At 43.8% G+C, this 16,092-nt stretch overlaps 1 protein-coding gene across 1 annotated transcript in view; it reads left to right on the plus strand.

Annotated features, from left to right (window-relative positions):
• celsr1a (cadherin EGF LAG seven-pass G-type receptor 1a) overlaps positions 1-16,092 on the plus strand; it is a gene marked incomplete at its 5' end in the record, with an annotated part of 80,648 nt that overhangs the window by 27,764 nt on the left and 36,792 nt on the right. The window contains 5 exons of the mRNA XM_080491622.1: positions 5,224-5,579; positions 6,085-6,373; positions 9,501-9,723; positions 11,393-11,508; positions 13,602-13,690. Coding sequence (XP_080347748.1) covers positions 5,224-5,579; positions 6,085-6,373; positions 9,501-9,723; positions 11,393-11,508; positions 13,602-13,690 — 1,073 coding nt within the window. The remainder of the gene's footprint in view (positions 1-5,223; positions 5,580-6,084; positions 6,374-9,500; positions 9,724-11,392; positions 11,509-13,601; positions 13,691-16,092) is intronic.

Genomic DNA, 16,092 nt, shown 5'->3' on the forward strand with positions numbered 1-16,092 from the left:
CATCTCTTCTCTCCGCGGACTTGACCTCCCGTCTTTTGATTGATGACGCTCAGATCGAGTTGAACTTTGCGGCGATTCTTGTCTGCGGGACGTTTTCCCTCCGTGTCCTGTGTACAGGATGTCGGTCGGTGTGTGTGTGCAGGCTGCTGATATGTGATATGACGTTGGCTCTGGTCGCCTCTGAGAAAGAGACAGGGAGATGACACTTGGCAATGCTGTTGGAGTCCGATCAGAACAACTCCGGTCACTGTTTGGAGGCCGAGCTTCCTTTGAGGAAAACCAACACGTTTAAATGGAGCTCAGACTCTCAAGTAGACTATTAGAGCGATGAGAGAGATTTCTGATCTGAGAGAAGCTGAACGTTGTTGTTCTGGGATGTGTTTCCTCTCTCTGGGCTGTTTTGCGGGGTTGTAAAAGGAGATGGAGGAATGTTGCCCGTATTCAAAGAGTGTTTTGAGCACGGTTCAGTGTTTGTTTGCGCCCCCTGATTGGCCGGCGGCGTCCAGGTGTGTCCGGGTAGGAGGAGCCACAGTTGAATTTCATCGCTGCGATTGGTTCAAAGCCACTCGGGTTGCAGAGTGCAACGGTTTAAATATATGAAACCAAGAGAGGCCGAGAGAGGGGGGAGGGAGAGACGTGCAGGAGAAAAAAAAAAGGAGTTTCATGCTGATTTCACCTGAGAGAAAATGTTGATGGCTGCTCTGTTGTAAAACTTTAAGTGGGCTGTGAAAACTGTGGGGGCTGAAAGAAAAAAAATAGAAAACACAATGGCCTGATATGTCCTGCTTTCATGTTTAAAGCTCATAAATGTTTCTCTTCAGTCCTGATGTATGTCAGCAGAATGACATGAGCTTAGGTCAGTAAAACTTAAAAACAATATATAATTATAACTTGAACAATACAAGTTCAGTGATCAACCCTTATATTGTTATCCTGACTAGATTTGAGACGAAAACTCAATCATACCTCTGATACAGTATTGTGTGATTCAGAAAACCAAAACTACCAGAAAGCAGAGAATTATAGCTTTGTGCTCAGGTTTGTTTATTACGTTGCCTCTCGGGACACTAGCGTGTCACGCATATGCAACATGAACAGTAAAATTGAAAAACTGATACATTTTTGGGACAAATGTAAAACCATGACATCCTTTTTTGCCTTAAATTTTTATCACAATTTAAAAAAAATATATCACAAAATAGGTCTATGCTGTTAAAGTCTTGTAGTTTTGTCTGTGAAAGATGCGACTGTATTGTTAAATGACTCTCAAATTCTGGAAGCCAAGTTCTACTGTAAAAATGCTGCCTTTAGTTCATATGTTGGTTGATGGTTGTTTAATTTTGTTGCTCTGTATGTAAAGAGATCCCTGCAGAGCTGCAACGTCTTAGCTGTTGCTCAGCGTTGCTCATTCAAACTGTTAAGTTACTTTTCACAATACTTATGTTGAGGAATCTTAAAAGATGTGACCGGGGTTTTACATTGTTTGGCTCCTATGATCTCACGAACAGGATCCTCTAGACTCCAGTTTGATGGTGTATCTTAATAAGTCAATGAGTAAAGGAAATCAAAGCAGCGTGATCCTGTCGGGAGATAAACACAAAACCCGGACTTTACTGTTCAGGTAGGTTTTTGGCTCAAAGGAATTGTGTGTGTCGGCTTGCAAACACTGGGAAACCTGCCGAAGCGTCAAATGTTTGTTTTTCTTCCTGCTTCACTGACCGTCTTTCTCACTAAGTGACTCAATGCTGTTGTTGATTGTTCAGGCAGGTCAGCCACCGGAGTTAAAACTGTCTCTGTGTCACATGTTTCCATGAGCCATGCGGTTGTGTGTTTCAGACATTGTCAATGGCTCCATAATGCCGCTCACCAGCGTACAGCCGTTGCGTCCAGATCTTTGGCCGACACGCAGAGCGCAGGCTTTGTGTTTCTTCTTTTATTGTGTTTGTGTGTCTGCAAACAGGTTTGCGTGTCGTTAGAAGCTGTGTGTGCGTGTCAGTCAGAGTGACAGCTGGCCGCAATGTGTGTCAACGGTCTGGGACGAGAGCGAGAGAGAGAGAGAGAGAGAGAGAGAGAGAGAGAGAGAGAGAGACCAGGAAAGAGAGTGAGAACAACGCTGTTTCTGGAGCGCCCTGACAGTTGACCGACACTTTTATTATCCTTATGTGTGTCCGAACGTGTGTGTGTGTGTCCAACAGTGTGTGGTCATTTGTCCCGATACACAAACACAAGTGTGCCACGGATGCGTCTTGCTTCACAGCTCATTAACAGCTTTTATCACCCCTGCGGCCCACACCACCTGCACTGCAGGCCTCTGAATGTGTGGTCCGCTGATATGAAATCTTTTGGTTTGTTAATGTTTAAAACAACGGCAGATATCAAAGTAAAAAAAAAATACTGGTCTTTAAAAACCTATTTATCGGTGTTAAGGAATTGAAATGTGCAGTATGCCAGTGCTGATGTGGTCACTGTTCGGTCTTACAAACATGCCCATTCGTTTAAATTCTAAAAGATTGCTTCTCTATAATGAACAATTCACCAATATTACTTCAATCGTGTGTGTGTGTGTGTGTGTTTAAGATATATGATAAAACAGTTTTCTTTTTCTTTTTCCCCCTGCCTGTGGCACTCCCTTCCTCTGATTCCAGCCCATCCTCTTCGTGTTTGTGTGCGCGTGTGTGTGTGTGTGCGTGCGTGTGTGCGTGTGTGTGTGTGTGCGTGTGAACCCCTGCTAGCAGCTGTCTCTATAAATAGTGGTGAGTTGGGATCTCCCTGGAAAAAAAAAAAGGAACGAAAACAAACAACTATCTTATAACAGAGTTCCAAAATTACAAATACACATAATTGAATAATTCCTCCTATTGTCTTGAAGGTTATTTATTCATGTTGCTGAGTTGCAGTAAAAAACTGTAATATGACACGGTACTGTAGTGAATTGACTACATAGATTTTGCATTCACTGAGGGTCTTCGATTGAATGCATCATCAGCCAACTCAACCTTTATGCAGGTTTGTGTGACACACATGTTCTAATGTCGCTTCAGTATTTGCATGACTTCATGTAGGACAGAAATGGCACAGCAGTCTTTGAGGGTTGGTATGTGGGGCATCCGGCTTCTAATATGTCAAGAAAAATGGAACGTGTTGGGTTCAAACTGTAGAAGCAGCTCAGTCTCTGTCGGGATGAAGGTACTTTTAACTGGTTTCCATCAGTACTTTGGTTTTCCATTACGAAAACATGTCCAACATTTGGAAAGAGATTTTCAATGTGGTGGAAAGAAACATGCAGTGGAAATATGAATGTACAGAAAATAACAAAGTAAAGAAGAATATCATTAGTTTTTAATGTGTAATGATTAACACGCTTGCCTCATTACAAGAATTATACTAGTGTTCTGTTTTATCCGTGTATATGTGTGACTCATCCAACTATTTAACTTAAATGTGTAAAAAATGGGATTTCTTTGTGAAATTGTGTGGCTGTGCACTAGTTGATGGGTCTCTGACAACCAGTGGACTATTCCTCATCACACAAGTGAGACAGCTGCCGGAGAGGGAGAGCTTTAGAGAAATAAACACGGTAGTCAACAGATTCTCTGTCTGTTAGCGCCGACGTCCGACGAGCATCTCCATTCCACCGCATTACGGCGGCGCGATGCGCCACAGCTGCTGCTTAATGTCACCGTCCCGCAGAGCGACTTGTTGATGTGCGTCTGGACCCGTACGTGTCCTTTCTCGCGGTGCGTGCCACCCATGCAGCGTGATTCAGAACCCTCGCAGCCCGGGAGCGGCAGTTGCTTGGTTCCCATTGTGAGGCTGTTTTGTTCTCGTGCGTTTGTTGCCTGGTTAGCCGCTCGATGAAGCGGCCTGTCCACACCCTGCGCTCACCGACCCGAGAGTTCAGCCTGAAGACATGAGCTCATCCGTGTCTTGAGAGCGACGGGGCACCTGTGGCCGAGCCTCACGGCGAAGTCTTCGGGTAACACACGTGACTCGGTATGTCGCTGCAAAGCTGTGCAATCCGACCCATCTCCCCGCGTCCCTTCAACAGTATTATCCACCCCCTGTGAATTTCATCCGGCCTCACCACCTGTTGTACGCTGTATTTCACCCGCCCGGCCTACAGACCCTCGGTTTCCCTCCCGCAGCTTACAGTTGTGCCAGAAGTAGGTGTGAGACCAGATCCGAACGCCCCTAGGGGGTCCGAAATCCTAGACTGATCTAATTACTCCCGGCCCAGCCTTGAATCTGTACGAATTGACACCGGCCGGCGACGACTTAATCCAATCGAGCAGCAAAAGTGTTGCACAGTAAACAAGTCCAGCTGTCAGGGCTGCCCGATGGGAAGAGTGCCAAAATAATGTAGTTTGAGGTTGTTCATAACAGAAATTCACAGCATGAATCCATATGAGTTATGCTACGGTGTGTGGTGTTTAAGCCTTAACTGTTTCAATATCATCACCAGGTTGAATCCGGGCTTCAGGGCTCCTTCTATATGGATGTTACATGGTCTCCCTGTACGCCTTCCAAAAATATATGTTTATGCCGAATTGATCATCGGTGTGAACGTGTGTGTGTGTGTGTGTGTGTGTGTGTGTGTGTGTGTGTGTGTGTGTGTGTGTGTGTGTGTGTGTGTGTGTGTGTGTGTGTGTGTGTGTGTGTGTGTGTGTGTGTGTGTGTGTGTGTGTGTGTGTGTGTGTGTGTGTGTGGTTTTTCGTCTTTGAATTTGCCTTCATCCATCCACTAACAAGCCAAAAGTAGGTATTTCAACACACTCATTGGATTTCAGTTTGTTTATTAAGGTTGTGTGTTCGTCACTGAAGATCACGTTGCAGAGAGAACAGCAGGCGATTCTTTTATAAAAAAAATTTGCAAGGCTATTAACTTTTTGGACTTTCAAGTATATTTTAGCAGTAGCTATCATTGACTTAACGTGTGTATTCTGTGATATTGATCTCTGATGGTGCTCCTCTGGAGTTTTATTTGTTGTAGTTTGTTTGTGGTCTAGTGTCTGAAATGCAGCAAGTAGGTCGACATGATTTTATGAATAGATTTTGGTATTCAGGCGCTTGTAATTGGTGTTGTTGTCTTTGGCGCATGTAAAAATGGCTTATATAGTATTGTAGGTGAAGTTCCTTTCTTTATTTCAATGTGTGATCGCCATCAGATTAGTACATTTCTTAAGTTTTAAAAGAAACTCACCGATCTGCTGTCTGTTTCTTCCAGATGGACTCCATCAAGCTATGGCGCGCTGCACGCTGCGTGTCACTATCATCACCGACGACATGCTGACCAACAGCATCACGGTGCGTCTGGAGAACATGTCGCAGGAGCGCTTCCTCTCGCCGCTGCTCGGCCTCTTCCTCGAGGGCGTGGCGGCCGTGCTCTCCACCCGGCGGGAGGAGGTGTTCGTGTTCAACATCCAGAACGACACCGACGTGCAGGGTTCCATCCTGAATGTGACCTTCTCGGCGCTGCAGCCCGGAGGCAGCGCGGGGAAGGGAGCGTTCTTCCCCTCCGAGGAGCTCCAGGAGCAGATCTACCTCAACAGGACGCTGCTCAGGCTCATCTCCTCTCAAGAGGTAACGCACACGTTATGTCATCCTCACTGGACTTTATAACGTTATGTTTGAGGCTACAAAGGCAATTTAAAGCGATACATTCACATGACTGAAAGAAGTAAATCATCATCATGCTTCATGTTAAATGTACTGTGTTTTCACTTCACTATTATTAAAGTGACTTTTTTGTCTGCTCTACAACTCAGTTTATTTTTTTTATGGTATTAAAACAACTGAAGAGATGTAACCAAGGTGCATTTTGATGGAGAGTTAAAAAGGATGTCCTTCGCTAATAGTCGATTTAATTCATACTTCACCAGCAAACCACAAAAAAAAATTAAATACATGTATTATGAAATGTAAATGAAGTGCTGCAGCTTGCAAACAATATATTTTAAACAATAGTAAGTTGCCACTGCACCACATGTAACCCCATCCTATTTTTTTTTTTTCTTAAATGATGACGAAAATGATGAGGATGATGATTGATTGACAATGTATGTAACTGAAATGTCCCTTTCTCCAGGTGTTGCCGTTCGATGATAACATCTGCCTGCGGGAGCCCTGTGAGAACTACATGAAGTGTGTGTCGGTGCTGAAGTTCGACAGCTCACCGCCCTTCATCACTTCGGACACGGTTCTGTTTCGGCCCATCCACCCCATCAACGGCCTGCGCTGCCGCTGTCCCCTCGGTTTCACCGGCGACTACTGCGAGACCGAGATTGACCTCTGCTTCTCGGGACCCTGCCAGAACAACGGGAGGTGCCGCAGCCGAGAGGGCGGTTACACCTGCGAGTGCATGGAGGATTTCACGGGTGAGTGAAGCTTTGATGCCACTTCATCTCTCGGAAATCACGTTGCTCTTTCACCTGAACTCCATTGTGTAAAGCTGAAGATGCACATCTCTGTGTTCCACTGCATAAAAAGGCTTATATTCACTACTACAATGGGTTAAAGACTTTTGGTTAAAAAAAAAAAAAAAAAAAGAATCTGCCAAACCGCACTGACAAGTTATAAAAGCTCTCACCACCTTTTGTTGTCGCATGAGGTCGACCCCAGTGCATGAAGGAAAACCATGCTTTGTAATACTGCAAGTACGTGCGCACACGCACAGACACATAAGATTTATTGCTTCAAAAGCTTCTCGGAATCCTGACAGATCTGGTCAAACCAGACTCGTCTCAAATATCATTAGAACCCCACAAACCAAACAAATTGGCATTAGAGAGCAGCAGCTTGAAATTCTAAGTGATTATATTACAGTGGAATACAGAATAAACATAAATAGTACACTGTGTACTACATGTGACGGTTATAACATTTCACATCCGAATTTTTTTTACACTGAAAGGCATTAAAAGCAAAATATAGCATAAATGTAAATGAATGATAATAATATGTCATTGAATTCTCTTGTTTTGCAACCCAAAGCCTAATTCAAAATCACATCACATTACATTGATGAAAGTGTGGCATATACAAGCTTTGAAAAAACAAAAGTACAGTGAAACACGGTGGCGGTACCATCATGCTTTGGGGCTGCTTTGCTGCATTTTCGAAACAATGTATGAAAACAAATATGACATTTTAGAATGAATAAGATGTTTTACTAACACACCAAGAACTTTGTCAGTGCACGAGCTGTCGACAAAGTCCTTCTATAAAACACAGTGAAGTTACCGTCATGCTGTGGGGTCGGGAATTGTGTTCTGTGGACCAATAAAATGTAGATATTACCAAGAAATTCTAATTGCATGCAGATATGAGACTATGAAGCTCATAAAGATTAGTTCCACTGCAAAACATGGCGGAAGCATCATCATGCCGAGAGAACTAAATGAAACAAAGGAATCAGGAAATCTGTAAAAATCTCCTGGATATTTGAAGGAATTTTTATCAAAAGTGTAAATTAGTACATAAAAAAGCAATTCTGACAGATTACCTTTACCGGAACGTTTTTAGGAAAAGAACAGAAAAAGAATATCCTTCTAAACTTTGTCTGATAGTAATTTTGTAGTGCATTTATATGGTAGATGAGCCTCAGGAAGTCTTGGAAGCTTTCATCATTCCCATTGAAATCACTCTGCAGAATATTTCCCGATGTCAGTGATCTTCCTCTCATACTTCCCCCCCTCGTACATCTGATACCTGAATGACTGTCTCCCCCGTCTTTCCCCGACAACAGCAGGAGAGCCCCAGACAGCCTTCTCTCCCTCCCCGTCCTCCAACACTCTGCCTCCTCTTCCCTCTTTTTCTTCCTCCACTTTATCTGATGTAATTACCTGATTATACCTGCCCCCTCCCCCCATCATATTTCCCTTACCTACATCTCAGTATCACCGCTTTGAAGGTCACAGTTCAACTCCAGATAGTCAGGGCCCATCAGGGGCCATTACGGGGCTGATGACAGCCGGGACCCGATCTGTCCTCCTTGGGTTTCCAAAATTTCAGGTAAACAGATCCTTATAATTCCCCCTCGGAAAAAAAGGATTACGCCGTGGAGAGAGGGGCCATTAGTTGGTTCCAAGCGGTAGTGTTGGGGGTCTGGATGGAGAGATCACGTCTGGACAGCGGGTTGACACAGAACACTGAGTGGGACACAGAGGCACCGATCTCAAATAATATTTTCCGTCCTGAAAAGGGTCTGCCGGTGTGTCAGGGCAGGAATTTAAATGAGAAGAGACGGGATCTTTCCTTCACAAATGGATGCACGTGGTTATTCAGGAGGAATTTCCCATGTCGGGAACTCATTTAGAAAACCCAATTGAATAAATCTGATATAGTTGTGTATTCTCAGGGTTATTTGGATGATGAATACCTGTCGTTCAAAGGTATCAACAAGAAATGATTCTTAAGTCTAATTCTGAAGATGTTTGCATGCAAAGGTTTGTGTTAACCTCATCATCAACTCTAAAGCAGTTCCACAGAGCTGCTGAGGGTGCAATTACCCCTTTTTTTTTTTTCATCATAAATAGCAGTTTAGTTCAGATCAGGTTTATTCTGGGAAAATGTAGGACAGAATTTAGTTTAAGCAGATGAAAGCGTGTGTGAGGCGAAGTGGCTGCACGTGAAAACACACCACCGACTGAAAGACCTGCTGGAATGGAGTGTAATCATCTCATAGAGGATTTCTAAAGATCTTTCTTTGTTTGCGCAGGATTTTATTTTTTGAATTTTTTTCCTTTGAATTATTTTCATTTTTTCAATTTTCTCTCTTTCTTTTTTTATTTATCCATTTCAGACCAGTAAAAAAAAAACCGTGTGCAAACACATACGCACACTGACACTATATACATACACATACATATCCATATATAAACCCTTTGTTGATAATCTGTATAAATGATAATATTTGTATTTTATAATAAAAAAATTCACCCAAATAACTAATCTGTATCCAAGTATACCCACACTTATACATACTTTTATACATACATGAGTCGTATTTGTAGTTCAACATTAACTAACTCTCTCTTTCTCTCTCTCTCTCTCCATCAGCTTTCCTTGCTCCTCTCTATCTTCCATCCTCGCTCTCCTCTCCAAATATGGCCAAATTACCTTGTGGCTGAGATCGCTGCTTCCCAGAAAAGCCCTATAAACAAGGCTTTGTCCGTGTTCCCGATGTTTAGACGAAGATAGGCTTTTATGAACTCAGGTTTTAATGGAAAACAGAAAGGTACTGCTCTGTTTATCCTGCAGTCTGAGCAGGAGAAGTCACGAGTCGTATAAATGTGCTCCACTGATAATCAGAAATGCCTTTTCAAAGCAGCTGAAATCCAAATATCTGATCCGAAATGTGCTTCTCATTCATCCGTAAACTGCGGGCTTCACAGGGAGAATAAAGTCAGATGATGAGCTCGCTCGGTCTTTTACCATCCGCATCTCAGACAGACGTGGCAGATGTTGACAGATTTGACCAAATTTCGTCCTTCGCTTACGCAGGAGAGCACTGCGAGCTGAATGCGTCATCGGGCCGGTGCGTGCCCGGTGTGTGCAAGAATGGCGGCGAGTGCGTCAACCGGCTCGCCGGCGGCTTCATGTGTCAGTGTCCGCCGGGGGAGTTCGAGAAGCCCTACTGCGAGATGACCACCCGCAGCTTCCCCGGACAGTCCTTTGTCACCTTCAGGGGCCTGAGGCAGCGCTTCCACTTCACCGTCTCCTTCATGTGAGTACCATGTCTTCTCTGCCATCCATCTGTCCAGCAATCCTTCTTCTGTACATCACCTGAGTGTTTTGTCATCACTGACTCGCCCGAATGACATCAGATTAATCATAAATCGCTTTTCTTTTTAAGCTGCATATTTTGTATTTGTGTTAGTTATGCCATTTAGAAATGGTGGCTTATAAAAGCAGGAAACATGATGCTTGATGATGATGATTATTCAATTCAATTTATTTCAACTCAACTTTATTTATATAGCACCAAAAACAACATATTTAAAGGCCTCAGGCCTCTTTGTGTAGACTCTCAGGGAAGAGAATTGCCCACTCTGGAGTATCTCAAGTAGGTTCACAGAGGGATTCGTCCTGTCCTTATCAGATCATGAGCAAACTGGGTGCATCATTGGAGATCTACACGTTCACTAGTTAAGCTACCAACATATCGGTCTAATCAATTTTTAGATTGAAGGATCAAATTGTCTCCTATCCAGTCAACACCAAAGAAACCACCTCCTCCTCCAATCTGATCAGATTGAAGTGTTTATGTGTTACAATCAGATTGAAGTTAAATCGGATTACTTTTGGTCCGCGTTAATGTGGATCGTGTTGACCATCAGAAATGCCAAACATCACTGCCAGAACCTGTACACTTTAATCATTACTTTCTTTATAAATGTCATAATAGGGTGTGTCGAACACGACGCAGACAAGAGTGTATCATTCACACTGACGCTGCTGCACTTCCTGCACTTTCGTCTTACTTTAGGCTAAAACATGCTGATCCCTCACAGCGCAGCGGCAGAGGTTTACAGCTGTGATACATGTAGCCGTGCGCAGTGAATTGTAATTAAACACACTTGTGTTCTCTGGGGTGAAGTGTGTCGGCCGGGGCGTGCTCAGACACGCACACGCTTTCCCATTGTGTCCTCGTCGGTGTGCACACGGGAGCACAGAGGGCAACATCTGAATGTTTAAGGAGGTGTGCTTCTGATGCTCTCTGGAAAAACAACCCCCCGGTTCAGCCAGTTTATGGCAGTCATCCCGCAAATATTATGAAAGGGAGATGGCTTTATATGTTTCGCTAACGAGCGGATTGATAGCTGGCGCTCATCGGCGGCGCGGCGGTGAGAAAAAGGTTCGCAGCGTGGTGAAAACAGGAAGGGCTTTGTGATGGGTTTCCCTTATCAGTGTTTGGCTGCAGCCATCCTGACTTCCTGCCCTCCTGCCCTCCTGGCATCTGCCGGCTGACTCCTCTGCCCTCACCTTACAGTCCAAAACACACCAGTCTGAGCTGCGAGGCCTCTTCAAATGCACACACACCATCCAGCGTGGAAGGTACTGGCTCGCTGACCGGGGCCTTTGTCCCTTTCTCACACGTGGATCCACTCATGCATCCTCTCCGTGGCCCACAAGGCTTAACACATCCTGTCTTTCCTTTCCAAGTGGCTTTTCCTCAAGGGCTACCGTACCCTTTCATCATAAAGCAACCTGCGAGGTCCCTAGCCCTTCAGATTAGGTCCGATAGGTGCCGAGAAACGGGACAGGAAACACGAGCTCGCGGTAGAAAAAAACAGCAGGAATTCCCTCAACCTTTGCTGTGACACCAATCTCACACTCATTGTTTTCTCTTTATCAGAAGTAAAGCAAAGAACAATGTGTGTGTGTGTTTGTAGGTTTGCCACCAGAGAACGAAATGCCCTGCTGCTCTACAACGGCAGGTTCAACGAGAAACACGACTTCATCGCGCTGGAGATCATCGACGAGCAGATTCAGCTCACCTTCTCTGGAGGTGAGGGTGTGCATGTGTGTGTGTGTGTGTGTGTGGCCCCTCACAGTGACTGTTGTGTGTCAGTTATCAGCCACACTGTAAGCAGATTAACTCAGGTGTGAGTGCACTTTATCTAAAGTGACTTCGACAGAAAGCTAACCAAATATAACTTATCAGTGTGCTTTTTGGTGTTTGATCCATGCGTATTTGTTCATGCATTGCAATCTGTGATGCCTTTTTTTTTTTTAATTAGGTGCAACACTGATTAACCAACCCAACTCTCAGGCAAAAAAAATATATATATATATAAAAGTTTCCACAGTTGAAGGATTATCCTCAAAGCACCTGTTTATTTAGCAGTGGAAAACTAGAAACTTGTTGTTTTTAAACGTTTTTGAGGTCTCATGCACACAAAACAGTCACATACATTCACACTCACTCAGCTGCAGCCAAACACACGCCCTCCATCATTGTTCTAACTGGTAACTGTCGGATTGCAGATCAAACACTCTTCGGGCTGGCGACTTGTTTTTAAGCGTCGCTCCACTTTCCCATGGTATCATATAAGGAGGAATCCAGTTTGATGTGATTATACTGGGTGTTGGGAAGCCCAAGTCCTTATGCTTCAAAACAGAAACACGACAAAGGCATGAGCCATTAAATGAAGTAATTAGAATGATGAGTCATTGAGAAGAGTTGGAAGGAAAGTCTCTGATTGGTCTCTTTGAGTGCTTTTTTAGAGGGAAAGTAGAGGATTTCTTACTTACAAAGACTCAGTCAGTGTTGTGGAAGTGTTTGTATGGATGTGTGCCCAGGCAGCTCCTACCCTTCACAAACACAGTAAACCCTGAGTAAATCTGTTGCTATTGTGCTCCTCACTCCAAGTCACTGATACCGCAGAGGAATACCGGCTTTTCCAACTATTGATTTATGATGTTTGTGTGAGTCAAGATAAAACAGTTTGTCACAGAAAGCTCATTAATAACCAGTGTAGCATGTTTCTCTTACTGCTGCAGGCATCCCACTCCTGTAATTCGGTTACATTCAGTTTAATGGATCGTTTTAACACAATAAAATACTTTGTCCTCATCAATGACACGTGGAGTTCATAAGAGAAGAAACTTTGGCTACATTCACACCATGTGCTGTGTAATCAGGCCTGGAAAAATTATGACAAAAGGATAAAGAAGGGGATTAGGGAAAAGAAAAGTGCATATTTTAACTATGGTCTTTTGTGAAAAAGTGGCAGCTGCCTGTCTGTGTGGATGTGGAGTTTTGTCTATTGTTAGTGACGTCTGTCTCACTTCAGTAAATCCATTTTTTTTTTTACTTAAGTCTGATTTTATCTTTGCGGGTGTCTACATCCCTGAAGAGCACTGCACGTTTATGGAATACGAAATGAGTTACAGTGAGACATGATGAACAAACAGCCAGTATTGCTACTGTCTTGCACTACCTGCTGTTTGTCACAAACCAAACCAGGTGAAAATGGGGTAAAAATTCAATAATATACTGTTTGATCATTTTAATTAAGACCTGTCCTCAGTACAAGTCAATGCAGTGTGGGCAAAGTGGGTCCTCATCCAATATGGCGGTCACGTTCATGTGTGAGCCCCAAGAGGCAGCAGCAGTCAGTGAGCTGCCTACTTTTATATATACTATATGATATATTATATACATCCACGTGTCTATATAAACTTATATGATATATAGACACACGCTATATCTCTATATATGACTTATTTCTGTGTATATACATATATGTGTATATATGTCTTCTGGCGCAGGATTATAAATCTGCACCACCTCACTCAGTGATGTAAAAGTCGTAGAAATCGGACATGATCATTCAGTGTAAGAGGCCTGGGTTAGATATGAAAAGCTCGATTTGTGCTGCTCAGACTGTCAGACGTGCAGAAAACTCAGATTTGTGCTAATTTTGCCTTCGATGTGAAGACGGCCTGATTCTGACGTGGTCATCAGCTTTTGTCAGAAGAGAAATCAAACAGGTTCCTGTTAATGGCTCCAGTTATTCTTCTTACATGTCGGGTCATGCAATTTAAATTTCTCTTTAACCTCTTAATTCTTGATTCCATTCCTTCCTCATCCTCCAGGTGAGACGAAGACCACTGTGTCTCCATATGTCCCCGGTGGCGTCAGTGACGGCCAATGGCACTCCATCCAGCTGCGTTACTACAACAAGGTAAAGACTGAAGTCAATCGACAACAACTCCTCTGCTTCTTCTTCCTCCTCCTCTGGCAGGCTTTTTAACTCTTTCTTTTAAAAAGCCACACAACGATTGAAGGAGCCTGTAATCTGCCAAAGAAGTAAAGGTGGATTTTCCGAACTGGCCCATGCTGAGATCATACTGTTTGGGTTAATGAGTTCAGAGTTTGTATTGTGGGAGTCAAGTATATGAATTTACGAATCGCCTCTTTTCTTTGAACCTTCCAAGGCCGTTGACCTTGACTGTTGATTCCGGAGATTATCTTCACAGTGCAGCTTTGACTCCTGACGTGAACTCCGACACTGGTTTATCCCACAGCTTTGGTCTTCTGCGGTGAATTATAGCGCAGCGTCTCTGAAAGAGGCGCAGCGGCCTGGCTTTAAACTTGAGGGCGAGAAGTTCACACGGGATATTTTCATACGGGAGCGAAATGCATGTACATTACCGCTTCCTTTATCTGGATGCCTCCGTACGTCTTGGTTTGCCTCTTTTTCGCCGTCTCATGTCTTTCTTCAACATGTTCCCACGATGGTCTTCTTGCGTCTTCGCTGCATCAGAAGAAGAGACCGGTTATTTCGCAGCCAAGCTCATGTATCCTCGCCAACTGTAATATTATATTGGAAGGTCTCTAACCATCGCAGTCGGTTGTTGGTGTTAGTTTACAACAAACTTCCACAGCCTGCAGCCATTGTTCTTTTAACATCAAACTCAGACAGGAAATAAGATAACACCGTCCTTCTGAGGATGTACAAGCTTTTGTTTAGTATCAGGTGGTTTGTTTTTGTGATCCATCAATTGAAACAACCGAGAAACTGATTTATGGTCGACAGGGAATTGGCAAAGGTGCGACGGCAGATCAAATGAGAAAGGAGGAAGATGAAGAGTAAGAGAAAAAAAAAATACAAGACGATTCAGAAGAATAACAGAAATATGGGGAGGAAAACAAAAACCAGGATAAAAACAGACAAAGAGGAAAAACAAGATTACAAAAATGAGCCATGCAAATACGGGCCTTTACTTAAAGCCCACAATGGTGGCATAGTCACTCTCTCCAAGGCAAAATTGAACAAAATTACTACATACTGCATTGTCAATCCTCCTCTTCCCCTCTTTTACGTTTCTGCTTCTTCCTTTGCCTGTTTTCCTCTGGAAGCCGACGCCTCAGTGGCCCGGCCCGTCGATGTACGGCTTCATATTTCACCGCCATTTGTTGTTTCGCAGCTTGTTAAAGAGAGTACCTTGCTTCTCGGTTTAACACTGGCGTACAATGCGCAGCCTCTCGCGTTTCACGTCATGTTCTCGCCTCTTTCTTGTGTCGATCGGCCATCGAGCCCACTGGCCTATGAGACAGATGCCCGATGAATCATGATTCCATGTTTGCTGCAGGGCCACATCTGTATCTGTTATTTGATGTGCACTTAGGCCGTGTGCACCTCTGTTTGACTACTAAACAGAGTAGTGATGCTGTAAGGCGTCCGCAGGGATCATTTGCCGGAGTTCTTTGTTTTGATTGTTTCACTGGTCGGACAATGTTTGTGTGGACATCTCCATGGAAACGAGAGATTAATTTCCAATTCTCAAGAGACTTTCTCCTTCATTCCTGCTTTCTGTGGTTTTTCTCTTCCCCTTTCTATTTATGACCCTATAGGCTTCTTCCTGACAAGTAGTTTACACGTGCATTATGAGTATTTTGAATGTATCCCAGTGTTATGAGTCTGTAAAGAAGTTGCGGGTGCATTCCTCTTATGTCAGCCTTAATGCGGAGCGGTGATTTGCGGAGCTGGTGACACATTCTGTTAAATTAGCTCAAGGGCGACCGCAGCACTGACACAGGGGTCAGCTCTTCTCCAAGTGCTGAATGATCGGAAGCATGACTGACTGATGGTAATTTAATCCTGCATCAGTTGCTGGGGGGAGGATTAGTGGAAATGTATATGGCAAAAAGCAGTAATGTTCTCACAATAGATTAGACGTGTTGACATGTGAATGCATCGCCGGGACAGGAGGCGCACACATGTTCGCCGCACATGAAAGAGCGCTCGCCCCTGCATTCAGTCACAGGACATTTGTCTATAGGTAGCGCTGCATGCATAGCAGAGAGACAACAGACAGCGCCGCCCAATATTGCAGGTATGATGTAATCCAGATCCATGCCATGCACACACACACACGATTAACATTCTTTCTCAGTTCAAATCTTTCCAAAGGGCTTTTAGAGGTTTAACTCATGAAACAGAGGGGTTTCAGTGAAGACGACCTCAGATGATTGATGTTTATCTTAATGATTAGCAACCGCTTTCAAGATGTCGCTTTAGAATCAACCTATTTGGAGTGTGACGTTTTCCTGCTTTGTACCACTCCCAACAAGTCCAAAAGT

Source organism: Lipophrys pholis (genome assembly GCF_963383615.2).
Source record: "Lipophrys pholis genome assembly, chromosome: 22".
Taxonomy (NCBI): Eukaryota; Metazoa; Chordata; class Actinopteri; order Blenniiformes; family Blenniidae; genus Lipophrys; species Lipophrys pholis.